This window comes from Emys orbicularis, chromosome 5, assembly GCF_028017835.1.
Source record: "Emys orbicularis isolate rEmyOrb1 chromosome 5, rEmyOrb1.hap1, whole genome shotgun sequence".
NCBI classification, from domain to species: domain Eukaryota; kingdom Metazoa; phylum Chordata; order Testudines; family Emydidae; genus Emys; species Emys orbicularis.
Window position 1 is genome coordinate 142,551,766 of NC_088687.1, and position 27,377 is coordinate 142,579,142.

The 27,377-nt window shown below is 50.9% G+C and overlaps 1 protein-coding gene across 1 annotated transcript in view; it reads right to left on the reverse strand.

Moving 5' to 3' along the window:
• DYSF (dysferlin) overlaps positions 1-27,377 on the reverse strand; it is a 266,283-nt gene that overhangs the window by 13,113 nt on the left and 225,793 nt on the right. Inside the window, exons 47-52 of the mRNA XM_065404742.1 lie at positions 27,156-27,295; positions 24,148-24,236; positions 23,272-23,367; positions 20,912-21,053; positions 8,514-8,613; positions 82-260 (exon numbers count right to left, since the gene is read on the reverse strand). Coding sequence (XP_065260814.1) covers positions 82-260; positions 8,514-8,613; positions 20,912-21,053; positions 23,272-23,367; positions 24,148-24,236; positions 27,156-27,295 — 746 coding nt within the window. The remainder of the gene's footprint in view (positions 1-81; positions 261-8,513; positions 8,614-20,911; positions 21,054-23,271; positions 23,368-24,147; positions 24,237-27,155; positions 27,296-27,377) is intronic.

Here is a 27,377-nt window from a genome sequence, read left to right on the forward strand (position 1 = left end):
TAGTCTCTCTGAGCCTCAGTTCCCCACCTGTACAACGGAGATAAAAGCACAGATGATGCCAAGTGAGCCAAAGGGACTTACTGCTATGGTCTTCTTCTCTTCTGCCTCCACAACACAGGGCCACCAGCCCTTGACAGCTTTCTGCTCAAAGAGCGACACAAATCGGTCAGAGGACAAGGTCTCATCCAGGAGGTTTAAGGAGCACTTCTCAGCCGTCTTGGCGGGTGCTGGCATCCGGTTGAGGTTCATCTGAACAGAACCTGCAAGGAGCAACGCTAGCATTTACAGGTTGAGCATGAATCGCATTCCCCAGGATCTAGAGGGAGATTGGGGTTCGGGACAGGCTGGGGGTTCCCTGACCCCATGGCCCCAGCCATAAACGTTAACACGTGGCATAACCAGCACCGAAATCAGGACTGGATTTTCCAATGAGCTCAGCTCCCATTGTGATACCATCCGGCAGCTTTTCTAAATAACTTAGCGCCCAGCGTGCGGAGTGACTAAGGACCAACTTATTTAAGACCTTGTCTGTCCCTGTGCCCTAGTGCCACTGTGGCAGTCAGGGGGCATCTGGCTTGTATGAGAGAGGGAGGCAGCTGGCAGCATCCAGTCTGTATAAGAGCAAGGGGCAGCCAGCAACATTCTCAGGGTCTGGCTACACTGCAATGTAATCCCAGGGGCAGTGGGGCTTGAGTGGAATCCCGGGCCTGAACATCCACATTGTATTTTAACACTATGTTAAGACCTTTCTAATCCGTGCTCGAACCTAGGGCTCTGGCGTCCACACTGCAGTGCTCAGGCCCGAGTCAAAATCACCATATCCCAGAGTCCCTAGTACCCCCCACCCCCGCCGAAATGTGGCTGCTGTAGCCCTAGTGCCATGGTGCACTGTGGGAAAACTTTCCTGCCCGCCCTGCACGTTACCAGGAAGCAGCTCGCTTTGCAAAAGGCTTGATGGCTTCACTCGCCGTTGCAAACCCCGGCGGCTCTCTGATAGTGCGCTTGGAGATCGGTGATCAGAAGAGAATGGGTTAACGCTGGCCTGAGCTGCTGCTGTTTGCAAAGTGGGGGTAGCTTCTGTTTTCAATAGCGTGGATTGCAGACTGTTGGGATAGGAAGTTGTCCCGTGGAATTGTGGGATACTTCTGGCTTTCTCCTGGGACCCGAGTCAAGCAGGGCTGCGTCTACACTGCAATAGGCCTTGGGCCCTGGGTCTTGACTTAACTCGCACTTGGACCTTCCAGCCATGCAGGGCCCTGGGACCCTGGGTCCAAGCCCTGGGTGAGCACCAGTGCAGTGTAGACGCAAGGGGCGTGAGGCTTGAGCCCGGGCTTATGCTGCAGCATACACATACCCTGAGCTTTGGAAGTCACTCCCTCTTGGTCTGAAATAATCCTCTCGTGGACCTTCAGGGCATGCTGCAAGCCGCGCTGGCTTGCCTGAGCTCAGAGAGATTGGAAGGCTTCCAGCAGGAGCATGAAGAACTAGGGACTATGGGAAGAATGATATCTCCCTTTGTAAAGTGCTTTGAGTTCTACGGATGAGATGTACCAGTTACTATCACTCAACAGACATAAGCAGCTGCCTCATTTATATGTGCATCTATACTGTGATGTATAATTCATTGCTTACAGCGCTCTGTTAGAAGCCTGACAAAAGGGCCTCCCAATTTTGGTTCTCGCTTTGCCAACGTGCCGCAGCCTGCAGTGCGGCTTTCACATTGTCCAATCTCTCAAGGTAAGCAGAGGTTTTCTACAGGGAGGATAGTACAGCGTCCAGATAAGGAACCACCCAAGGAAATCCCAGAATTAACTGCTCTAGTGTGGTGGTGGGGCCGATGTACTGCTGGAGGCACAGAAGAGAGGTAACGTTTTGGTCCTGACCATTTAAGCCCACAGCAATATTTTCGGGGGCGGTGTGTTAGCCCAGATGTCCTGCTTGCAACCCCGTTGGGCATTTACATTCTGCCTGCCCCACCCCTTCCACCTCTGCAATTTCAATTGGATACAATTTGCCTCCTCACTTCCCGCCCCAAACTGTTTTGTCAAAAATTCACTAGTTGTGAAGATCTTGTTTTCTCCCTATGTTGCCTGAACTAGCCATCTTCTAAATCTTACTGCTCTATGGTCCCAGCTAGCCTGGTGGGGGCTGGGAGCTTCAAATGCACCTAAGTGACTTAGGAGTAGGGGATTTCTCTCCTTCTAAGTCACTTAGGAAATCTCACCCCTGGATCTTGCTAGCGCATAGATCACATTTCACAGGATCTGGGGGGAGATTGGGGTCTGGGACAGGCTAGAGGTCCCCTGACCCAACCATTAAGAACTGCAAGAGGAACATCACCTAGGTCTGATTGCCCAACGCCGTACTAGCCTGGGAGAGAAGTGTGGCATCTAAAGTTAGACAGCAAAATGCGTCTCAGACACCTACATGCTGATTCAAAGAGGGATTTAGACAGATAAATGTTGATCCAGGCACCTCCTTTGCCTCAGCCGGCATTTATTCATAGATTCATAGACTCTAGGACTGGAAGGGACCTCAAGAGGTCATCAAGTCCAGTCCCCTGCCCTCATGGCAGGACCAAATACTGTCTAGATCATCCCTGATAGACATTTATCTAATCTACTCTTAAATATCTCCAGAGATGGAGATTCCACAACCTCCCTAGGCAATTTATTCCAGTGTTTAACCACCCTGACAGTTAGGAACTTTTTCCTAATGTCCAACCTAAACCTCCCTTGCTGCAGTTTAAGCCCATTGCTTCTTGTTCTATCCTTAGAGGCTAAGGTGAACAAGTTTCCTCCCTCCTCCTTATGACACCCTTTTAGATACCTGAAAACTGCTATCATGTCCCCTCTCAGTCTTCTCTTTTCCAAACTAAACAAACCCAATTCTTTCAGCCTTCCTTCATAGGTCATGTTCTCAAGACCTTTAATCATTCTTGTTGCTCTTTTCTGGACCCTCTCCAATTTCTCCACATCTTTCTTGAGATGCGGTGCCCAGAACTGGACACAATACTCCAGTTGAGGCCTAACCAGCGCAGAGTAGAGCGGAAGAATGACTTCTCGTGTCTTGCTCACAACACACCCAGTGGTATTCGGGTGCTTGATTCAGGTAGCCATGTTTGAAAGTGGGGCCCAGCATCACTTGGCACTCACTTTCTGAGTGCTCAGAGCCAATGGTGACGAACGCAGCATAGATGCCCAGGCGGAGTAAATTAGAGACAAGGTGGAGGAGGTGACATCTTTTATTGGCCCCACTTCTCTCCCGCTCACTAAAAGTGGGGCCAATAAAAGATATCACACACTCATCTTGTCTCTCTAGTACCCTGTGCCCCCGAAATGGCTACAACTACCCTGCAAACAGGAAGAGTAAATGAGATTTCCAGTCGCCCCTTGGCATGTCCTTGGCTGCCGTTCTGACCAGTCACTGGTGATTCTCCCCCGTGACCCACTGCTGTGCTGCCTGTTGCAGTCTGCAGAGAGGCTCTCACAGAAGGGGTGGGTCATTCGCCTCAGGGGGATGTGCAAAGCTGGACTTAAGCCACTGTATCATGTGTCCCCCAAACCGTGGCTGGGTTAGACTAAGCCCCTAGCAAGAGGTTCCTGAGATCCTCTATGTCCCTAGGGTGGTGTCGTGCATACTGATGGCCCTCAAAGATATAATCTCTCTCCTCACTGCTCTCGATCCCCATCTCTGGCCGAGGGTTACCACCTTTGAAATGCAAAAAACCCAGCACGCACCTCCCCTGCCAGGCAAGCCCACCTCACCCCCAACCCCCAAGCACAAGGCAACTCTGCATGCCCCCTTCAACAGCCACTTGCAGTATTCAGAGCGACAACACATCGAGAATACGATTTTTAACAGCCCCCGCCCCCAGCATGAGATTTTGGGCCCCACTTGCAGGAGCTTTCACCCCCACACTGCCCGTCCCAAGCTCAGCAACCAGTTCTGCTCCCCAGCCGGAGCCCGGCTTCTCCTGCAGCTCCCAGTTTTTCGCCCTCCCGCTTCCAAGCCCTGGGGGCTGCAGCGGAGCCCCTTCCCTCCCCCTCCCAGGCCAGGTGTTGCAGGGGGAGGGGGAGGGTCAGGGGTTGTACCATCCAGTCCCCATTGCTCACAGGGGTCAGGGGGATGAGTGGCGGAGCTGCCCTGAGCTGCTGGGGTCTCTGCTCCCCTCCCCTCCTGTGAAAGCAGTGTGGGCTCCTAAGAGCAGGGGAGAGAGCTCTACCTGCTTCCAGCAGCAGTTCTGATTGGCTGCTCTGCCTGGGAGGCGGGGCAATGGGAAAGGCAGCCAATCAGAGAGGGATCTGAAATGCATGTGGGGATTGGAGGTTCTGGCTTCGCCAACCTGGCTTCCAGCCCTGGCCCCGCTGGACTCCCTCTCTCCCCTGTAAGGGTGAGGTCTAGGGTTGCCAACTTTCTAATCGCACAAAACCGAACACCCTAGCCCTGCCCCTTCCCCGAGGCCATGCCCCCTGCCCCGCCCCTTCCCTGAGGCCCTGCCCCCCGCTCACTACATTCCCCCTCCCTTGGTGGCTCGCTCTCCCCCACCGTCACTCACTTTCACTGGGCTGGGGCAGGGGGTTGGGATGCGGGAGGGGGTGAGGGCTCTGGCTGGGGGTGCGGGCTCTGGGGTGGGGCCGGAAATGAGGGGTTTGGGGTGCAGGAGGGGGCTCTGGGTTTGGGGGACTCAGGGCTGGGGCAGGGGGTTGGGGCGCGGGAGGGGGTGAGGGCTCTGGGGTGGGGCCGGAGATGAGGGGTTTGGGGTGCAGGAGGGGGCTCTGGGTTTGGGGGACTCAGGGCTGGGGCAGGGGGTTGGGGCGCGGGAGGGGGTGAGGGCTCTGGCTGGGGGTGCGGGCTCTGGGGTGGGGCCGGAAATGAGGGTTTGGGGTGCAGGAGGGGGCTCTGGGTTTGGGGGACTCAGGGCTGGGGCAGGGGGTTGGGATGCGGGAGGGGGTGAGGGCTCTGGCTGGGGGTACGGGCTCTGAGGTGGGGCCGGAGATGAGGGGTTTGGGGTGCAGGAGGGGGCTCTGGGTTTGGGGGACTCAGGGCTGGGGCAGGGGGTTGGGGCGTGGGAGGGGGTGAGGGCTCTGGGGTGGGGCCGGAAATGAGGGGTTTGGGGTGCAGGAGGGGGCTCTGGGTTTGGGGGACTCAGGGCTGGGGCAGGGGGTTGGGACATGGGCTTACCTCAGGTGGCTCCCAGTCAGAGGTGCAGCAGGGCTAAGGCAGGCTGCCTGCCTGTCCTGACTCTGCGCTGCGCCCTGGACGCAGCCAGAATGTCCAGCTCCTAGTTGGGGGGGCCGCCGTTCCTGGCCAATGGGAGTGTGGAGCCGGTGCTCTGGGCGGGGACAGCATGCGGGGCGTCATGTCCCCTGTGCATAAGAGCCGGACCTGCTGGCCACTTCCGGGGCGCAGCATGTAGCCAGGACAGGTAGGGACTAGCCGGCCTTAGCTCCGCAGCACCGCCGACCGGACGTTTAACGGCCCGGTCGGCGGTGCTGATCGGAGCCTCCAGAGTCCCTTTTCGACCGGGCGTTCCGGTTGAAAACCAGACACCTGGGTCACCGTAGTGAGGTCCTTGCAGGTCAGGGATGGGAAGGGCTGGTGGGGGATGGGAAGGGCTGGTGCTGAGGTGCCGTGCACTTCCCTTTGGGGGACAGCAATGGGTGTGCTGGGCCCGGTCCAGAGCAGGGGCAAATGGACACTGCTCAGCTGGTGTCAGTGGCACTTCCCCCATTGACACCCCCTCGGGCTCCGTCCCACCACCTCCACGGCTTGGGTCAGCTGAGGACTGAGCTCCCTGTGAAGGAAGACACCTGGGGATTTCACCAGTAGAGACTGAGGGAGCCTGATCCCTCAGAGGAGCAAAACCTAGCAGGAGAATGACCTACTCCCCAGGCAGCACCTCCGGCCGCTCCTGCATTAACCCTGTGCAGACAATGCAGGGCAGAGGGGGAGCTGGGACTTATCGCTGCTTCCCTTGACAAGTGCCCAGAGAGAGGGTCGCACTGGCACCAGGCCGCTTGCATGGGGACCACCACTAATTTGCATTCAGTGGAGTAGACTGCAGGTGCAGCCCCATTGCAAAGCCCTCCCCGAATGACCATGTCCTCACTGGGGCTGCGCTCCCTCATGGGGTCCCCTAGGACTTCAGAGGCGTATCCCATAGTGCTTTGTGCTGCAGTGACCTCAACCCCTCTAAGTCTTTCCCAGTGAACTGTGAGAACCCTGGGCTGTGTTTGTGGGCACACAGGGGGAATGGTGGGAAGGCGCTGAAGGACTATCAGCACTCGCGTGATGTAGCCTGGGTCCACACTGCAAAGTGAAACACAGGCTGTGACCCATGTGCCCAGCTGGGCCAGCTGGCCGAGTGAAAAGCAGCACTTCACCAGGGGCAGAGGGTTGGGGGTGTGGATGGGAAGGGGCGAGGGGAACACCCAAGACCCCGCGTTAACTCGTTAGTGAAGACAGACCCTGGATACTGCTTTGTTCCAGGGGGAGCACTGCACGTTAGATGCGGAGTCTCCCCCGGCTGCCCCTCTGTGTTAACGACAGTGGCTGCAGCACAGAAAGCTGGGGGCTGCATCAGACCTACGGGGTGCATTGTGTCCCCCCCACTTTAGGCAAACTAGAAAACATCCCTCCTCCAACCCTGAGTCAGGCACCAATAAACAGCCACTCAACAATTCTGCGGTGCAGAGGCAACCGCCTGTTTGTACCCTGGACAACAATGGGCCATATGAACATGCAGATAAACCCACCTGCCCACTCCGGCATACATGCAGGGAGACAGAAACATGGACCTCCAGCCAGACTGATAAATACACGGACACCAAGACCCTCTCCTGAATTTCAGCCCTGCCTGCGGGAAAACCCCCTCTGAGATGGGCTGCCTCCCTCTGGGGGCAAGGGGGTTCTGGACTGCTGGGGGGGAAGGAGAAGTGATGGGGGAGGCATAGTGACGTGGAGAACTGATGTGGGAGCTGGGGGGGGGGGCGAACTGATGTTGGGGGAGAACTGATGGGACAGAGATTCTGCAGCAGGGGGCCAAAATCACCTCACTCCATACATTCGGGAGAGCGGGCCACACTGATCGTCACCCGCACACGTTGTATTCAGAAATCAAAAGAATGGCCAGAAAACTCAGTGCAACACGAAGCAGGCCGGAGCTGAAGAGTGAGGCTAGGTTTGGGGCAGCACATTTCAATGCAGAGCAGTGAAATCAGAGAGAGTTTGGAGAAGAGAGCTCAGAAAGGTTTAGAAATTAAAATGCTCTGAAGAGCTCAGAAGATGGAACTCCTGACATTTCTATGGCACCTGAAACATCCTCAAGCACTTCACAAACTATCTACGTCCAGTGCAGCCACTTTGGGGTAGAACGCTCAGCAAACTGCGCAAAACAGAAAGGGGGGGATTTTGTCTGAGGAAGCCAAGCTCCTGCATTCTTACACAAAATGCCCCAGGATCTTTAATGTCCATGCAGAACAGACCGGACCTTGGTGTTTTAAAGTCTTGTCCGAAAGACCCATGTGTAGCAAACTGCGTGGAATTCAGTTTATCTACCTTGGCATGGGCTGAAAAGCCGGCCATGTTTGTTCTGGAGGAGAAAAGGCGGAGAGGAAACATGAAAAGTGACTACAAATAGAGGATATAAAAAGGGTGTTAGAAAGAGGTTTGAAGCCAATTCTCACTCATTATTGAAGACAGAACAAGACGCTCTGGGCTTATAGAAAGCTGCATCAAGGTGGAATCCTAGGAAAAAATGTTTAAACTCTTAAGGATATTGAAGATGATGGGGCAGGTACCAAGGTTTGTGAAATTGGCATTAATGGAGGCACTGGGATAGAAACGCAGCTCATGTAAATCAGAGCAGCTCTACAGAAATCATTGGAACCACCAATAATTTATACCAGCGGAGGACCTGGTGCACTGAAGGCGGAGACCGAAGATCTAGCATCGGTCTAGCATCAGTCCTGCTGTGATACAGGGATCTGAACTATACTGTCACCGACCCACTAGACTTTCCTGTAATCCAGAGGATTCTACAGTGATTTGATCTCTATGTCCACATCTTGCTTGCTCTCTCTGTTTCAGTACTGGGCATTAGAGGGGTGTGACATTCATTGCCTGAAACTTTTTATCAGCGAAAAACGCAGATTCTGAGACACCAAAACATTTCTCAAATGTCTGATGGCTTCACAGAGTGGTTCATATTGAAAACAAAAAAACTTCTGAAAAAAATGTTTCAATTTTTCACTTCAAAATGACTCGTACAGAAATTTCATTCGGTTTTTTTAAAGTTAAAAAAAAACATACTAAATTGACATGGAATGTTTAGTGTCGAGTCAAACAAAACATTTTGTTCTACTCAAAAGGATTTTTTTTTACTTTTCTATTTGCCAAAAATGTTCTAAAAATTACTTTTCAGGTCGACTCGAATTTTTGTTATATATTTTTCAGAATTGACAGCAACCCGAGAAATCAGTTCTTTGAACTAAAGACATGTCCCAACTTACCCAAGTAGTCATCAAAAGAGAATTTGTCATTGTCCCAGATCTGGAGGATAAGCTGGGGTGGGACCTTATTGTCCGTCTTGTCCAAGCTCCAGAAGTGCTCCTGCGGTCACAGGGGAAAGGAAACAAATCAGAAAACATGTTGAGCAGAAAGAGGAATACAGTGGCAATCATCATTTCATACATTGTGTGTCCTTAGCTCCCTCAGAGCATGCAGCCATGCTACCACAGACTAATCTCATTAGTTCTCACGTGTTATAAGCACTGGCCTTAGTCAATGCATGGATGGGAGACATTCAGTGGTGGTGTAGGTGTCTCCTGCTGCCTAGACCACCCAATGCCAAGGACCCCGAAGGGTGATAGCAGGTACCATACTGCTGAAGGATCTCTCTTTTGGATTCATACATTTTAAGACCACAAGAAACAATCATAATCATCCAGTCGGACCTCCTGCATAACAGAGGCCAGAGAACCTCACCCTGCAATTCCTGCATCAAGACCACAATTTCTGTTTGGGCTATGGGAGATCTTATTGAAAGATACTGAGTCTTGACTGAATGGCTGCACATGATGGAGAACCCCACCACATCCCAAATTCCAAATTACCATCCATGTTTAAAATGTATGCCTTATTTCTAGTCTGAATTTGTTTCCCTTCCGCTTCCAGCCATTGGATCTCATTCTGCTAGATTAAAGAGCCACCTACTGTCAGAAATCTCTTCCACATACACATCTGTACAGCCTTTGATCAAGTTACCTTTTAACCTTCTCTTTCATAAACTAAATAGATTAAGTTTCTTCAGCCTCTCACTGGAAGGCATGATTTTCAGATCTCAAATCATTCTTGTGAGTTTTTTCTGAACCCTTCCAATTATTCATCATCTTTTGAAGTGTGAACCAGAGAACTGGACACAGTATTCCAGTAATGGTCCCACCAGATGAGTCTTGGTCCCTGTAACAGGGCGCCTGCCCTGCACTGGCCCTGAAAGGGTTAAAACCAGCCTATGAAGGCTGAGCGGCAGGCAGTCAAAGGAGTGGCTGCAGGGGAAACAGCCAATCAGGGTCCAGCCGGCCCATATAAAAGGAAGCTGCAGACCAGAGCGAGGGAGTCTGCTGTAGGGAGCCCTAGGGAGAAGACTGGCTTCCTAGGGGGCTACAGAGAGACCAGCACCTGGGGAAGGGCAGGTGCGAGCAGGGACCGGGGGAAGCTACAGGTGCTAGCAGTGACCAGGGGAAGCTAGGGAGAGCTCCTGATGGGCTGCCAAGACTTACAGGCTGGAGGCCCTGGGAAGAGGGCAAAGGAGCCGGAGCCAAGGCAGGAGCAGAAGGAACTGAGGCTGAGGGGAAGTGGCCCAGTGAATAGAGACAGTGAGCTGGAAGGAAGGGGCAGCAGGAAACTTCAGGTTGCAAGGTCCCGGGGCCCAGAGTAGTGGGCGGGCCTGTCTCCCTCCCCCCAGCCGCTGAAGGAGCAGCCCGGCTGTGGACTGCCAAGCTGCTGCGAGGAGTGGCTGAACTCATGTTGGAGGAGTCCCCCGGCAGGGGGAGAAACTGGATGGTGTCTTGGCCGGTGGGCTGTGCCACGAAGCAGACGCCGAGAGGAAGGAGCCGTAAGGGGTCTGCAGGTGGAGGCGAGGATGGGAGAGCCACCACCACCCTAGGGTGCATCCACTGGGACTGAGCTAGTTCCCAAAACGCCCAGCAGGAGGCGCCAGTTTGGTGAGTGACCCCGTGACAGTTCCGCTAATATTCCAGCAATGGTCCCACCAGAAGAGTCTTAGGCCTTGAACACCTAGTCATTAAAGATCCCATGGCACTTTTTGCAAGAGCTGGGATGTAGTCCTGGTGCTCTGGCCATATGCTGATGTAAGAAATTGCATTGTGACTATCTAAATGTTCCCTGCACTTTCCATTAGCTATGGTGCTCTCCCTCCATTCACCATCAGCCAGATTTGCTGTTTGCAAATCTTCCCGCTGGAAACTTGGGTTCACGCCCCGTGTAGGCTCCAAGTGAGACCGAGCTTGAGGTGGCATCATCCTAGTATCATGGATATTGGCCCACGTCAAAAAAACCTGCCACTTAATTTGGTACAATTGGTCAGTGTCCTCTCAAAAAGGGCCTGGTACAAGGCTATTAGGAAGTGCCTGCAGGTTAGGAGTGAGGTGCATCGGTAGAGCGAGATGGAGACACAGTGAAGGCTTCATAATTCCTGGATCTAGTCAATGGAGTATTGTTCACATAGGGGGCGCAGGGTCAGGACCACTATCTCTGTTGAATGTTCTCATTAAGAGCCAGGGTGTATCCCGTTGGCAAGGCATCACGCCATCCTGTCTCAACTTGATTTAATTAAAACCAGGAAACGTGGGAATTATTCATGACACATTTGCCCCGCCATAAATTCATCACTGGAGCTACAAACCTCGCATTCATTATATCAAGCAATATAAGTAAAAAGAATGTGTCAGACTCCATAAAAACATAAATAATTGACCAGGGGTGATGGCGGGGGGAGGGGAGTATTTAAACCCCATTGAAACTGGCTTCATTTAAGAGATCCCCCTGGAAGGTTGTATTCCAATTCTGTCTCCAACCCTCTGCTCACTTTGTAAAATCACATGGACGGGTTTGAAATGGGGGTTTTTATTTATGCATCTTAAATATTTTAGAATCCAGAAAAATTATAAAATAATAAATGGAAACTTCCATTTTTTTCACCTCTTCCTCCGAGAAACTGGTTAAATGTGTGTTTTTTCAAGGGGGCGGGGGAGGGGAGTCATTTTCCCAGCTAATAACTTATTCTAAATTAAAACTGCTAAAAAGGGCCGGTGCCTGAGTCTTCCCTTTCCTATGTTTTGATTATGTCCTACCCTGCAGAGGGACTGTTAGCTACCCAAAGGGGAAACCACAGAAGAGGGTCCTCTGGGAAGTGTTATGAATATGGAGAGCCAACTTACAAAAGAGATATGGTTAAAACGTGGGTGTCTTAAAGTGAGCCACCCAAATCCCTATTTTAGGTACCTACACTATGCAACCTCATTTTGGGAAGATCTGAGCACCTGCAACTCCCAGTTACGGGAAGGGCCTAACTTTAAGGGACCTGAGTTTCAAAATGCTGACCTACCCCTTTAAATGCTGGAGGTGGGAGTGGCCTCCTTTTGCTCACGAGAAGGAAGGAGGCGGAGCTCCTGCCAAAAGGGGCAGAGACTTAGAGTCTGAGGGACCGACAACGAGGATAACTGGTCCCCAGGTCTAAGGGTGAACATAACATAGAAGCCGAAGATATCGCTGTATGTTCAATTTCACGGTGTCTGCACAGTGAAAAGCAAGTGGCATTTAATTGACTTTCACCAGCAGATTCCATATTTCTTGCCACTGAAAAAATCATGTTGGGAACATTGACAAAATATAGAATCTATTCGCTATTCATGGGGTGACACGAAGAATTCACAAGCCGAACACTGGGGCCCCTTCTCTGAGCCATGTCCCGCCACGCTAGCTCATGCTCCATGGGCGCTCCCATTTTGATTTCAGTGGGCCTGATTCTAATGGCCTAATTCATACGTAGGACTTGTCTACACTACCCACGTCTGTCAGTGTAACTTACATCACTCAAGGGTGTGAAAAAAACCATATTCCTGAGCGACATAAGTGACACCGGCGGAAGCGCCGGTGTGGACAGCGCTATGGTGGTGGGAGAGTGTCTCCTGCTGACACAGCTACCACTGCTCGCTGAGCTGGTTTTATTACGTGGGCGGGAGAGCTCTCTCCCGTCGGCACAGAGCAGCTACGGGAGCCATCTTACAGCGGCACAGCGGTACTGCTGTAAGCTCGCCAGTGTAGACCAGGCCTGAGCAGGTCATTATTCCACGCATAGACCCATCGAATTCAACCGTATGGAAAGCGGCAGGGCGCTGACTTGGGTGTTGGTAGACCTGGCCTCTACTCCTGAGCTGTGTGTGACCTAGCAAGGTCCCCTCTCTATCTCTGCTTCCCCCCCCAAACCCTTTGTCGATTTAGACTGTAGCTCCTCCGGGCAGGGACTGTAATGCGGCCCTGATCTCAGCCTCTCATTGCTACACTAATGCCAATAACAACACGTGGAATAAGGTGCTACTGAGTCTGGGCAGCAGAATCTGGCCCAATGGGATTGCTCGTGTACTCAGTTATTGCTCAGCCAGGGTATCAGAATCTGGCCCTCAACTTTTGGTCAGCGATAAGCACATTCACCGTCCAACACTGCAGCTTTTACTCACAGGATCAACCCTGCCTTCCGGGAGGCTCTCTGCCTGACTGAGGATGACTCACGCAGGACGAGGCGCTTGGCGGATTCAGATCCAGCACACAGAGTTTGCACAATCGGTACAGCTTGGCCTTTCTTGTGGAAAAATACCGTCAGTGTGGTTTGGCCAGCAGGAGAACGCTTCTCCTAGGAGCCTTGTGAACCAGGGGACACTGCAGAGCAAATCTGGAAACTAGGCTGTGAAAAAGGATCAGGTGGAGGGGGAAGGGGAGGAATTCGATGCATAGCTACGTTTATGGGCTATTTCCAAGCAGCGAGAAATTTGCCTCGATGATTAAACCTTGCTGCAAAGGTGCACTATAAAATTACCCTTTGCAACAATTTTGCAAGCCCGGGAGGGAAAAGGGGGTGAATTACCGTCGGTTTTGTTTTGCAGTGGTTTGGAGTGGGGGCGGTGTGTATATGTTTTATGATTGTGACTTATACAGGAGGGAGGCATAAGAAATTGTTCCTCTCGCTAGCGAAGTGTTGACAGGGCTGCAATTCTTCTGGGCTGTTTATGTTCTACGAAATACAAAGTCAAGAGCATTTTCTCTGAGGCCATGTGACCCTGGACTGCTGGTTTCCAATCTGTAGCTTTGAAGAAAGTCTGGCTTGTTTCAGCCTGTGCCTGGAGGAAAGGGCTTCTTCTTTGGCCCCACAGCCTGCATTTGTTCCTCATGGCTGCTCCAGAGGGGGACCCTGTGGCTGGGCAAGAGGCCTGGAGCATCTCATTGGTGGTTGGCTTTCCGCTTTTTCTTGTGGCAGCTGAGCCCCTCCTCTTGTGACAGCAAGAACTAACTGTTCCAAGGAGCAATCCTTCAAGGTGTCAAGAAACGGCTTCTCTGAACCTTGTCCCATTAGGACATTTCATCGATTTATAATAAGTAGGCAGCTGAAATCATCCTTTATTACTGTTTCATTTGACTATGTTGCCTCTTTGAGCTCTGACTACTGTTGCCAACTCTCACAATTTTATCCAGCGTTTCACAATCCTTGGTGTTTTTCTTCAAGCCCCAGCACTTGGAGTCAGGTGACTGCAAGAGAATCTCAGTTTTCACTTTTCACAAAAATTCAGTTTCTAGCCTTCCTGGGAACAAACAAAAGCTTGGAAACGTGACCTCGTCAGGCTCAAAAACTAGAAGGCGGATGAAAAGAACCCAACATTTCTTATTTTTAAATTCTCTTGATTTTTAAGCCAACCTCATGATTTTGGGGGGGAACTGACATAATTTTTAATAATTGGAATTGGTAGTAACAGTCCCCATTAAAATTCTACCCTCAAAGTGCTTTCATAGAATCACAGAATCATACAATATGATCAGGAGGCTGGCACCTTAACCCTATGCGTAATATACTGTTATTACTATATGATTGTGCAGTGCCTAGCACAATGGAGCCAAGAGCTAATGGGAGTCTGTAGTTGTCATCACTCTCAAAATGTTAAATATATTATTAATAATAATAATAGACTTGGGATTTTTATTCTCCAGACCAGGGGAGGGTAAACTATGGCCCACAGGCCGGATCCAGCCCATCAGGGCTTTCAATCCGTCCCGCGGGATTGCCAGCCCTGTGGCGCAGTGGGGCTAAGGCAGGCTCCCTCCCTGCCCTGGCCCCGCACCACTCCCAGAAGTGGCCGGCACCACGTCCCTGCGGCTCCTGGGAAAGGGGGGAGGCAGAGGGCTCCATTGGCCAGAAACAGGGAACTTTGGGGGTGGTACCTGCAGGCGAGGACAGCACCTGACGGAACTGACTGCCCCACCCCACCGCACCTGCCCCACCCCACTTCTGTGAGCAGCGTGGGGCCAGGACAGGCAGGGAGCCTGCCTTAGCACCGCTGCGCACCGCTGCCACCCCAGAGCCGCCTAAGGTCAGGCTCAACGGGTAGTGATCAACGGTTCAATGTCTAGTTGGCAGCTGGTATCAAACGGCGTGCCCCAAGGGTCAGTCCTGGGGCCAGTTTTGTTCAACATCTTTATTAATGATCTGGATGATGGGATGGACTGCACCCTCAGCAAGTTCACAGATGACACTAAGCTGGGGAGAGAGGTAGACACACTGGAGGGTAGTGTTAGGATCTAGAGTGACCTAGACAAATTAGAGGATTGGGCCAAAAGAAATCTGATGAGGTTCAACAAGGACAAGTGCAGAGTCCTGCACTTAGGACGGAAGAATCCCATGCACTGCTACAGGCTGGAGACTGACTGGCTAAACAGCAGTTCTGCAGAAAAGGACCTGGGGGTTACAGTGGATGAGAAGCTGGATATGAGTCAGCAGTGTGCCCTTGTTGCCAAGAAGGCTAACGGCATATTGGGCTGCATTAGTAAGGGCACTGCCAGCAGATCGAGGGAAGTGATTATTCCCCTCTATTTGGCATTGGTGAGGCCACATCTGTACTATTGTGTCCAGTTTTGGGGGCCCCACTACAGAAAGGATGTGGACAAATTGGAAAGAGTCCAGCGGAGGGCAACGAAAATGATCAGGGGGCTGGGGCCAGGGTCGGCTCCAGGTACCAGCTTAACAAGCAGGTGCTTGAGTCGGCCAAGGGAGGGGGGGCGGCACCTGCGGCAATTCGGGGGCGGCAGGTCCCTCACTCCCTCTAGGAGCGAAGGACCTGCCGCTGAACTGCCGCTGCCAATCGTGGCTTTTTTTTTTTTTTTTGCTTGGGGCGGCAGAAATGCTGGAGCCGGCCCTGGCTGGGGCACATGACTTATGAGGAGAGGCTGAGGGAACTGGGCTTGTTTAGTCTGCAGAAGAGGAGTGGGGGGATTTGATAGCAGCCTTCAGCTATCTGAAGGGGGGTTTCAGAGAGGGTGGAACTCGGCTGTTCTCAGTGGTGGCAGATGACCAAACAAGGGGCAATGGTCTCAAGTTGCAGTGGGGGAGGTCTAAGTTGGATATTAGGAAACCCTATTTCACTAGGAGGGTGGTGAAGCACTGGAATGTGTTACCTAGGGAGGTGGTGGAATCTCCATCCTTAGAGGTTTTTAAGGCCCTGGCTGGGATGATTAGACAAAGCCCTGGCTGGGATGATTTAGTTGGGGATTGGTCCTGCTTTGAGCAGGGGGTTGGACTAGATGACCTCCTGAGGTCCCTTCCAACCCTGACATTCTGTGATTCTATGATTTACACGACCTTATGCAAACATTTTCAAAATGTTTCCAGGTATGAATCCAGAGTTAGCTGAGGTTCCCCGGCATCCTCCAGAGGGCGCTCGGCACCTTGTATGATCAGAACCTAAGTTCTTCAAGGAGCTTTGGTATCTTTCAAGGTGAAAAACACCATATACCGTGAGAAAGCTCTGGCGTGGTAGCTGCAGTCATTGTAATTCTGGTTATTTTTCATAAGGAGGAAAGAAATGGGTAACTGTCCGCATAACTCAAGGGATAAACTCCGGGGGATGTGTGATGAGCATACTGGGCCAGATCTGTCTGCCTACTGATTTGTCTTAGGATTTTATAGTGCCGCTCCAGCAGCAGAGCACCTTCCACATAGAATCAATAGCAACAGCAAAGTCCCTAATGGACTTCACAGAGTCTCTGGCTCTTCCCCCTGACCCCAGGCTGGCATACATCTGCTTAGCTCCATGGAATACAATGGCCAAGTTACCCAAGAAAAGGTTCTGGCCCACAACACTCCTGGGCAGTCACTACCAGGAAGGCATCAACAAATTGCAGTGAATCGACAGGAATTACTTGGTGGAACCAACTTACAAGGAAGGGAGGTCGGGTGAGGGCTGGGAGGGTTTACACACGGGGGAGGGAGAGGAATTCATTCTCAGCTGAACACGGGTGTAGCTAGGAGTCATGGGGAAAAACAAGCCTTTGGATGTAAGCCCACTTCTTCCACTAGTCCACAGCGCCACTCCCCGCTTCACTTCAGATCCATCTTAAGACCCACTGCTACCGTGATGCCTACAGGAAACTGGCGACTGATAACGGCTACGTAGAAAACCAGTCAAATTTGCTGCTATATCTGGGCCCTGAATCAGCAAAGCATTCAAGCAGAGGACTTCAACGGGGACTTAAACATGTGCTGATGCACTTTGAAAAGCTGGGGGCGTATTAATTTACACACACATTCTACATTTAAATGTCTCAGAACCGTCAAGGCATGCCCCCAGCTATCCTATGTAACCACTGATTCTTAGCACTGTTACCCACCCGCTCCCACCCCAACTACCCACTCTCATTTGTTATACCCTCTTCCTGTGTCTTGTCTTAAATAAGATTGAAGTAGGGGTGGTGTCTCCTTACATGTTTATATAGCACCCAGCCCTCATCTAGTTCTTCGGAGCCTACTGCTATAGAAGAATCACACAATATGAAGGGGAAGTCGAGGAAGAACACTCAGGGTGAGTATTAGGACATTTTCTATGGGTGAGATCCATGAGTCTGCAGAGTAATCTCCCAAGGGAAGTAGCAGAAAGCTCATTGTTTAAAACAAAACTAGCCCAAGCCCTGAAGGAAAGTCTGTAGGAACCGATTTTGCATTGGCAGAGGAAGGAGGAAGATGATTCAATGGAGCTTTATGCATCTCTACCTTTGATGATTCATTACGCTATTACAAGCAGAGACAAGCCTTAAGCAAACCTCTTCATTTGATTTTCCCTGAATTTTAAGGTGAATATTTGCAATCCGGATCTGAATTTTGCATTCCGAGGGCCATCTCTCAATGGAGAGCTCAGGGTTCTAACAGAGCGTGTAGCCCCGGGACAAACAAAGGAGCGAAAAGCCAATGCCGGCATTCTTCTCTGCAGTGCTCTCAGCTCAAACGCCACCTCCAGGAGGCCTGGGCGCAGGTGGCTTTTAGCTGCTTAGAATTTGCTGTCCGACCGTTTTGATTTAAATTCCGCTTTCTATGGCTGTATTTAAAGATCAGTGCATGGCTTTTTACAGCAGCCGTAATGAACCCGGAGTTCAAACAGCACATGGCGAGATCAAAAATTGCAGGAGTGGAATGTGTCCTGCAAACACAAAGCATGGCTTTTCATTCGTTATTTTTGCCTTTACAGAGCTATTTTACAAGCTGTTTATTTTCTGATACAGTGTTGGCAGACATGCGGCCGGAGGAGAATCAGTATCAGCACAGTGGGATGTATTTTCTTAAAGGGTTTAGCGGGGGGGCTTTGCTTTTTCAAAGGGGATAATTGAATGTGCTACACACTGTACTTTTGATTTGTTTAACATGAAGCGTGAAATGGGTAGAGCTGTGATTCTGTCGATCAGCTTAACTATCCAGCGATTCGCATTGAAACTGGGCACCTTCACGGGGGGGAGGGGGTGGCTAGCTTAGGGGATTGGTAATGGAACTAAGGAGTCTTTCACACCAAAGCACTGGCTCCAATCCATCTAACTCCAGAAAGTTCTCTTGCTGTGAAAGAAATTGAGAGAGCGGCTCCTAATCTAGCTCACATCCAGGCAAATGACCACACCCCAATAAGCTTTCTTAGGCAGAGAGACCAATGGCTGAATGCACAAGGAGACCAAGTTCTTATTGGCAGGGCAGCGTGATGGAGACAAGAACTCCTGTGGGGGGATTAATTCAGTATTGGAGTTTGTAACTGTAACACCCACAGACCCCGGTTGTCGGCAGGTGGGATCGAATCTGGGACCTCAAGAGCTAAATGCATGAGCCTCCACCACATGAGCTAAAAGCCATATGGCTGTTAGCTAAGGCTGTAGAGCAGACTCATGAATATCTCTCTCTAAGTGGTCTCGGCACCACTAGATGGGACAGACACCACAACCAGGTGGTGTGTGGGGTTACATTCTTCCCCTAGCTGAGGAAGCACGTCCCGAGCTTCAGAGACTTCCCAGTGGAAATCCTGGATGAGCCCCCACTTATAATGTCGACAGATCCCTGTCATCGGCAGGGGGGATCGAACCTGGGACCTCTGGAGCTTAGTGCATGAGCCTCCACCACATGAGCTAAAAGCCATATGGCCCTTAGCTAAGGCTGTAGCAGACTCATTAATCTCTCACTAAGTGGTCTCGGCACCACTACATGGGACAGAACACCACACCCAGGAGGTGTGCGGGTTACATGATGATACCCCAAAGCAAGCCAAATCCTGAAGAGAGAGATGGGACCCACTTTAAAAAAAAACCTTCTGGGGAGAACTGGGGTAGGGGATTTGGGGCAAAGTAGACTAGATCTCACCCCGCCCCCCCATAGTATTCCTGGATAGTCTGCCTACATTTTCCTTAATTTAATCCCAGCATGTCTAGCTCTACCCATCCACACACCCACGACTGCCCCTAGGCGTCCCCAACACCTATCCCCTTCCAATATCTGTAGGTTCTTCCCTCCCTTCGTTTTTGCCTAGCCACGTTATGAAGATAATTGACTATTTGTCGCTTGATCACCAGCACAGTGCTGAGGACTGTCATTGTATATTTGGCCCCAATTCAGGATATGTGATGACAATTTCCTCCTCTCTGGGTTCACTGCTACAGCTGGACACACATGAGGTAAGTCGAGTGCCCTCTGAAGGTCTGTTAGATCCCCCTTGTGGCTGTCTTTTACTAGCAATTTGCTGCCTCATATGTCCAGAACCCCTTCTCCAGTCAGTCCATCTAACCCAACGGTTCTCAAACTGTGGGTCGTGACCCCAAAGTGGGTCGTGACCCCATTTTAATGGGGTCACCAGGGCTGGCTCAGACTTGCTGGGGCCCAGGGCCAAAGCCCGAGCCCCACCACCCGGGACCGACGCTGAAGCCTGAGCCCCACCACGCAGGGCTGAAGCAAAAGCCTCAGGGCTTCAGCCCTGGGTGGTGGGGCTCAGGTTACAGGCCCCCTGCCTGTGGCTGAAGCCCTTGGGTTTCAGCTTTGGACCCCCTGCCTGGAGCAGTGGGGCTCAGGCTTTGCCCCCCCCACCCAGGGCAGTGGGGCTCGAGCAAGCTCAGGCTTCTGTCCCCCCTCCTGGGGTCATGTAGTAATTTTTGTTGTCAGAAGGGGGTCACGGTACAATGAAGTTTGAGAGCCACTGCTCTAACCCCTTAACCACTGCTGTTGTGTAACCCACTGATTCATCGATTCGAAGGCCAGAAGGGACCATTGTGGTCACCTGACCTCCTGCATAGCACAGGCCATAGGACTTCCTTGAATTAGTTACTGTTTGAACCAGAGCAGGACTCTTAGCAAAACATCCCATCTTGATTTTAAAAATGTCAGTGATGGAGACTCCACCACGGCCCTTGGTAAGTTTTTCCATGTTAATTACCCTCTAATTACTGGTCAACTTTCTACTCACACAAAACCGAACAGCCTTGCCCCAAAGGTTTCCAGCCAATGGGAGCTGCGGGGGCGGCGCTTGGGGCAGTATGCGAAGCCCCCTGGCTGCCCCTACGCATAGGAGCCGGAGGGGGGACATGCCGGCTGCTTCCCAGGAGCCGCGCGGCGCGGAGGCTAGCAGGGAGCCTGCTTTAGCCCTGCTGCATGGCACCACCAACCGGACAGTCAACGGCCCGGTCAGCAGTGCTGACCGGAGCTGGTAGGATCCCTTTTCGACCGGGTACTCCAGTCGAAAACCGGACCCTGGTCACCCCAATCAATGTGTGCCTGATCCAGAGAAGCTGAGAGTCTGTTACAGCTCGCAACTTGAGAACCTTGCACTTCGGTTCAAGCTGCAGAGACTCCTGCTCTTAGAGGTCCCTTGTTCAATCCCAGTGTTGGCAAAGATAATGGCCGTCACAGTTGCTCTTCTCTGAGTACCCTCCTATTTGACTCTGTCGTGATGGGAAGAAGAGTCACTCTTAACGATGCCTTTAAGTAATTTTCACAGGAAGATGAATGTTTCCTGGATTTATAAAACCTACCAAATCCTCCCTTCACCCCCATCTTTCCCATGTAAAAACAGATCAATGGCAGGCATATCATTGTGTAACTTCAGTGTGTTGTTTGCTGGGTAGAACAAGCACGTGTTATTTGCGGTATTGTTGTAGCCGTGTTGGTTCCAGGATATGAGAGAGACAAGGTGTGTGAGGTAATATCTTTTACTGGACCACATTTTTGAGCTTTTCTCTTTCAGCAACAAATGTTGGTCCATCCACCTTGTCTCTAACAAGAAATATAGTCAGTCCCCCAGGGACTATAACTAGGCCGATGTAAGAGGCTCACCTTTTTAGCAATGTGACAGACTTGCTCAGCGGGAAGGTAGTCAAAGGGGAAGACGAATCTCCAGTTGAAATTCCCTTCGCCTCCCATAGACCGGTAATGCACATCGGTCTTCTGTTTGTTCTCCTCGTGGCCAATCATCCAGCTGCAAAATACAAAGGCACTGAGTAATGAAATGAAAACAGGATCTTTGAGCAACTCACTCCAAACTGACGGGTGCAAATATAAAGATGACTGAAGGAACGATGATTGGCATATTGCCCATTGGTTGCCTATTGGTTTCCAACTGATTTTAAGATGTTGTTTTTTACCTACTAAGTCCTAAATGACCTGGGACCTACCTACATAAGGGAGCCTAACTTTAGCTTTGACAGTTTGGGTCAGTCATTTCGAAAGAACTTTCTGTAGGAAATTTGAATACAAAATTATACATTTATTTAGTGCAAAATTTAATACAAAATTAGAAGTAAAAAAAAATCTCTTTGTCATAGAATCATAGACATGTAGGGCTGGAAGGGACCTCAGGAGGTCGTCAAGTCCAGCCCCCTGCGCTGAGGCAGGACCAAGTAAGCTTAGGGCACGTCTTCACTACCCGCCGGATCGGCGGGTAGCGATCGCTCTATCAGGGATCGATTTATCGCGTCTAGTGTAGACACGATAAAATCGATCCCCGATCGCTCTGCCGTCAACTCCGGAACTCCACCGCAGCGAGAGGCGGAAGCGGAGTCGGCGGGGGAGCGGCAGCCAGGTATATGTCCTCACAGCCAGGTAAGTCGACCTAAAATACGCAACTTCAGCTACACTATTCGCGTAGCTGAAGTTGCGTATCTTAGGTCGACCCCCTCCCCCCCATAGTGTAGACCTAGCCTTAGATCATCCCCGACAGCTGTTTGTCTAATCTGTTCTTCAGAACCTCCAGTGATATGGATTCCACAACCTCCCTTGGAAGCCTGTTCCAGAGCTGAACTAACTTTAGAATTAAAACGTTTTTTCCTAATATCCAACCTAAATCTCCCTTGCTGCAGATTAAGCCCATGACTTCTTGTCCTACCTTCAGTGGACATGGAGAACAATTGATCACTGTCCTCTTTGTAACAGCCCTTAATGTATTTGTAGACATATCTGTACTAGTGATAACACTGGACCATCATGCCTGGCACGATGGGGCCCTGGTCTCTGTTGGGGCTCTAGGTGCTTCTTTAATACAGATAATAAATAGCAGCGTAGCTTCTTGGAAACAAAAGGCACTGTTATTTATTTGAGGTATTAGGGCCCTGATTGTGATCTATCTCATCTGCCTACTTATAAGGACCCAGCCCATCACAGTAGCCTCTGAGCTCTAGTTAGGAGGCCAACTAGGAGCCACACATAGTCACTAGTCCGGCTTGTGACAGAGGTGCCTTTGTACAATAGGGCATAGTGCCAAGTCACTTGTGTCTCATGTGTGATTGGCCTCATAGGAACCAGTGTCATGCAGGAATGTTGATTACCCCATCTTGGGAAGACACGGCAAACGATGGTTGGGCAAAGCGTTTAGCTCATTTACAGCAATGGGTGATGTGTATGTTTGTTGGGAATGATAAAAAAACAGGTGTGTGGGGGGGGGTTGATCAAACATTAGATATTCCCACTTCCCCAATGCCACCCCGCCCCACTCTGCTAATCCTGAGCTACGTATGGAACCTCTTGGCTGGAATTGACAACAATGAACTTGATGCGAATACCAGGTAAGCAGTGTGCATTTTGGATTTACAGGAGGAAAATTGGGATTGTAAAAAAGGGATTTACAGTCTGTTTCAAAATCCTCCCTCTTCCTGTTCATAAAACCAAGAACGTAGAAAATAAGTAACTCCCTTGGCTGCGATCGCACTATTTTACACAAGATAAAACATAAATGGAGTCAGACAGAGAAGGGAAAACGTGCCAGAGGAGTTACTGCCGGCTGCCACATTTTTGTCCAGGAAAAGGAATTTCAAAAAGGCAGCTATGTAAACAAGACTAACTCTGTATACAATACATGCATAATCCGTGCCATGGATGAGGCTTCAGTTGGGCTGGTATCCAGCAATACAACATACCAGCACCTCTCTCAAGTTGCTATCTTGTCCTTCAGAATCTCAGCTGTTATGGTTGCAAAGAAAACCACAAACATGTGAATTGACTGTAGCTAATGCAGTGGTGTTTGCAAAGAGCCTGGAATAACAGCTTGCAGAGGTGTGAACTTGCCCCATTCATCTCAGTGAGGGGTTAACTCAGATGCCCAATGAAGACGATATGAATGTCGCAATAGTTAACTGTTTCCTTGCTGATCTGTAACACACTGACACATCACTAACATAGCCTGAGGTAGCAGGATTGCCTACCCTTTCACGTAGATGTCGCTCATCTTCTCTCCAGTGATGCTGAGGTCATCTAGGATCACGTCTTTGGTGTTCCAGATAATGCAGCGCAAGAAGAACCTGAAATATCCCCACACACACACCCCGAGACATCAGAATGGAATAAAATGGAAGGCAGCCAAGGCTATATTTAAAGGCAGCTTGTTTGCAGAATAGCTCAGGTGCAAAAGGTCTGATCCTGTAACTTTCACTCATGTGTGAAATGTCCATGGGTGTAAAGTCACCCAGGAGAGTTTGGGCTAAAGGATGCTTTAGAAGCATATGGCTGTGTGCAATTAGGGCCAGAGAATGCTCCAAGCACTCATATCTCCTCTGAATGTGCGTAACCATAGGCGCTGACTCCATGGGTGCTCCGGGGCTGGAGCACCCACGGGGGAAAATTGGTGGGTGCTCTGCACCCACCAGCAGCTCCCCGACCCACACCTCCGCCTCAGCTCACCTCCGCCTCCACCTCCTTCCCTGAGCGCGCCGCCAAGTCCTGCTTCTCCCCCTTCCCTCCCAGGGCTTGCGCCGCGAAACAGCTGTTTCGCGTGGCAAGCCTGGGAGGGAGGGGGGAGGAGGAGAAAAGCGGCATGCTTGGGGAAGAGGCGGGGCCAGGGCGGGGATTTGGGGAGGGATCCAATGGGGCAGGGAGGGGACGGAGTCGGGGCGGGGCCGGTGGGGCATGAGCACCCACCAGCGCCAACAAAAGTTGGCGCCTGTGCGCAGCGTAACTATTCCCTAGGCAGAAGGTGCAAGGAGCCACTATTTCTTTGTGTAAGTGACCAGATCACGTGGTCTGTTCCATCAGCATCCCAGACAGAGAGCTCACGCACCAGCAAGAAACAAGAATCAAGTCACCTTTTTGCTCGGCGCGGCGTGATATTGAATGGAGGTCCAGGCAGACCCAGAGACTTCGGAAACAAGTCTACCCACATCTGTAGCTTTCCCTGTAATGAAACAAACAGCTGTGAGGTCTAGGAACTGGGTTAACATCACTCTCCTTGTTCGATGTGTTCATGGAAATATCGACTCGAAACAATGAAAGAGCTCAAAGGCAGGCGATTTATTTTTGACAATGGCAAGGAGCCAACACATTTCAGCAAACAGATCTGGGAGCTGAAGCAAAGGACCCTCCCGGGGAGCACATATGGGGTACGAAACGGCTCTTTAATTTAATGGAGAGAGGCTGAGCAAGAGCCGTCTAGCTTAGCTTCCAGCCATTGAATTCTGATTAGAAAGAAGACCCCCATTTTGAAGTAAGGGTGGTTAACCATTGGAACAAACTACCAAGGGAAGTGATGGATTCTCCCTCCATCTCTCGATGTCTTCAAATCAAGACTGGATCTCTTTCTGGAAGATACTTGTTAGCCAAACACAAGTTACTGCGTTCAATACATGGGTATCTGGGTGAAATGTATGAGCCTGGGATACAGAGGAGGTCAAAGTAGTCGATCTAATGGTGTGTTCTGGCCTTAAACTCTATGACTGAATCTACCTACATTGGGCCAGATGCTCTGCTGGTGTCAAAGGGTGTAGTAGCTTCATTGACTCAATGGTGCTACACTGATTGACACTGGCTGGGGATCTGGCCCGTTACTTTTTGATGTTGTTGGGAATGGGTGCAAGGAAGGATCTAGGGACATCTGACTCCATTTTCTGGTTGCTTTATATTCCCGTGCTGCAGAGATCCTACTGAGATCTGCTTAGAGGTTTGTTTTTCTTTTCTTTTTTTAAGATTGTCACTTTAACTGTTAAATACCAGTGGGTGGTGATAAAGATATACTTTCTGTGCAGTGTCAAGGGCATAAAAAACTTATAGACTTTGAAAATCAGCCCATCACAAATGGCTTTTTTTTTTTTTTTTGGCAAGAAAACTCTTCTCGCAACAGGAAACAATAGCAAACTTTGGGCAGGCCTCCACTACCGCTTAAGTAGATCTAACTTGCATCGCTCAGGGGTGTGGAAGAGACACCCCCTAAACAACGCAAGTTACAGCGACCTAAGCGCTGTCCACCCCGGTGCTATGTCAGCAGGAGACGCTTCTAGTGTAGACTGGGCCTTTAAAAGCCCAGCGTATAACTTACTGGAACCAGGTGCACACATTCTATCTCCTAGCTTTAAAACAGTGGGCTAGGGCCTTCCTTTGGGGAACTCCAGTGGAGCTGCCCCGTGGGCTCCCAGGGCCCAGTTTCTTCACAACTGATGAGAAGAGCCAGAGTGAATCCTTCTGTTGATCCTCAGTACAAATCCTGAGAGGTGCTGAGTACTTGCAACCTGCTTCACTTCCATGGAGCCAGCGCTTCTCGGTATTTGGTCCACATCAATTCTGTGGGGATGAGGCAATGGGCAAACTGCCCAAGATTTGGAAGATCCTTCAAGACTTATCCAACCATCTTAGCTCAGGCTTCTTCCCAAGATTTCTGGTTCTGCTCACCAGGAGAGACCAGAAAAAACAACTCTGCTCATAACAGTTCTAGCCAAAGCACGAAGCGCCCACACGGGCAATACAATGTTTAGAAAGGAGTTAACAGAAGTGTTTAGTCTGATTATAAATTCCGCAGGCCAAGAACCATGTCTTCTGTTGCTGTGTCTACAACAATGTCGTGCAGCCTAGAGGACTGAGCCCTAGGTTCTAATCCTGGTTCATCTACTAACCTGATGCATGACCTCGGTCAAGTCCCTACACCTCTCTTTGGCCTGTAATCCTTCTCTATTTAGACTGTGAGCTTGTTGGGGTAGACAGTGTCTATCAGTATGTGTCTGTACATCACTTAGGCTTGATAAGTTTATGGAGGGAATGGTTTGAAGGGATAACGTGATTTTAGTCAATTAGGCATTAACGTGCCATCGCGGGTAAAATGAGGATCCGGCTGTAGAATCTTGCCTGTATGCTCGGGGTACTGCTGATCGCCATATTTGGGGTCGGGAAGGAATTTTCCTCCAGGGTAGATTGGCAGAGGCCCTGGAGGTTTTTCGCCTTCCTCCGCAGCATAGGGCAGGGCTCGCAGGCTGGAATATTCTGTTGTGGGTGGGTCAGCTTTTGTGGCCTGCATCATGCGGGAGGTCAGACTAGATGACCATATTGGTCCCTTCTGACCTTAAAGTCTATGAGTCTATGAGCAGGACAGGGCCCTGATCTCGGCTGGCCTCTCTAAACGCTGCTCTAACACAGCAGAGCCCGCTATTGGCACATCAGTAAATAAGATTCAGGTGCTATTGTAGTCAGCGTGCTTCACCAGAGTGAATAAAGTGGCTGGAGAGACCACTGGAGCGTGGCCAAGAAATGCTGTGTCCTAACCCTGACCGCTCCTCTGTGGCCATGAGAAAGTCTTTAAACCCATCCCCGCCTCTGTTTTCCCATCTGCAAAGGGCAGCCAATATGCTGCTCCCAGGGTGTTATAGGCATCACTGTCTGTTCAATGCTATGGACGTGCCCATCGTTACTTAGTGGGTTATAAACTAGCCCCGGTCGGAAGAGTTTGGTCGAAATCTGTGTGATGGATCTATTCGGGCATCACCCGCTCACACCAAGGGCCACCTCCTGCAATCCCTCACTGACTGCAAGGGCACCCATCCAATGGGACTCCTCTGCAGGAGGGAGGCTTTGAGGGATCAGGCCCTGATTGGTCTATGTATGATACACAGGGGAAGCCTAGCACCCCTGGTGGATGCATGCACAAGATGCAGCTGCTCATGGCGCAGAAAGGCACTGCCAGGATCATCAGATGCCTGGTCCTTGGCAGCCCAGTATGAACCAGTGATGCATGGCAGACCCTTTGCCGGGGCCCCTTCTGAGCAGGCTGATGTGGGACCCGTAGAGAAGCTCTGTTTCAGGCTTGGTCACTGACATACCCTGTGGCTCCTACCTGCTCAATTTCAGGCTGCAGCGGGCTGTAGAGAGGCCTCGTCTCCACGTGCTCAGGCACCAGGCCCTGCTTCTGCAGCGCATACAGGGCGAGCCGCTCCTCCGGTGCTCCCAGGTGTGGGTTGAGGGGCTTGCCATCCTCTGCCAGAGAGAGATCAGACAGCGAGCGAGGTTACTGAACACCCTCCATGGATCCATCACCGACCTGGGGCCCGATTCTGAT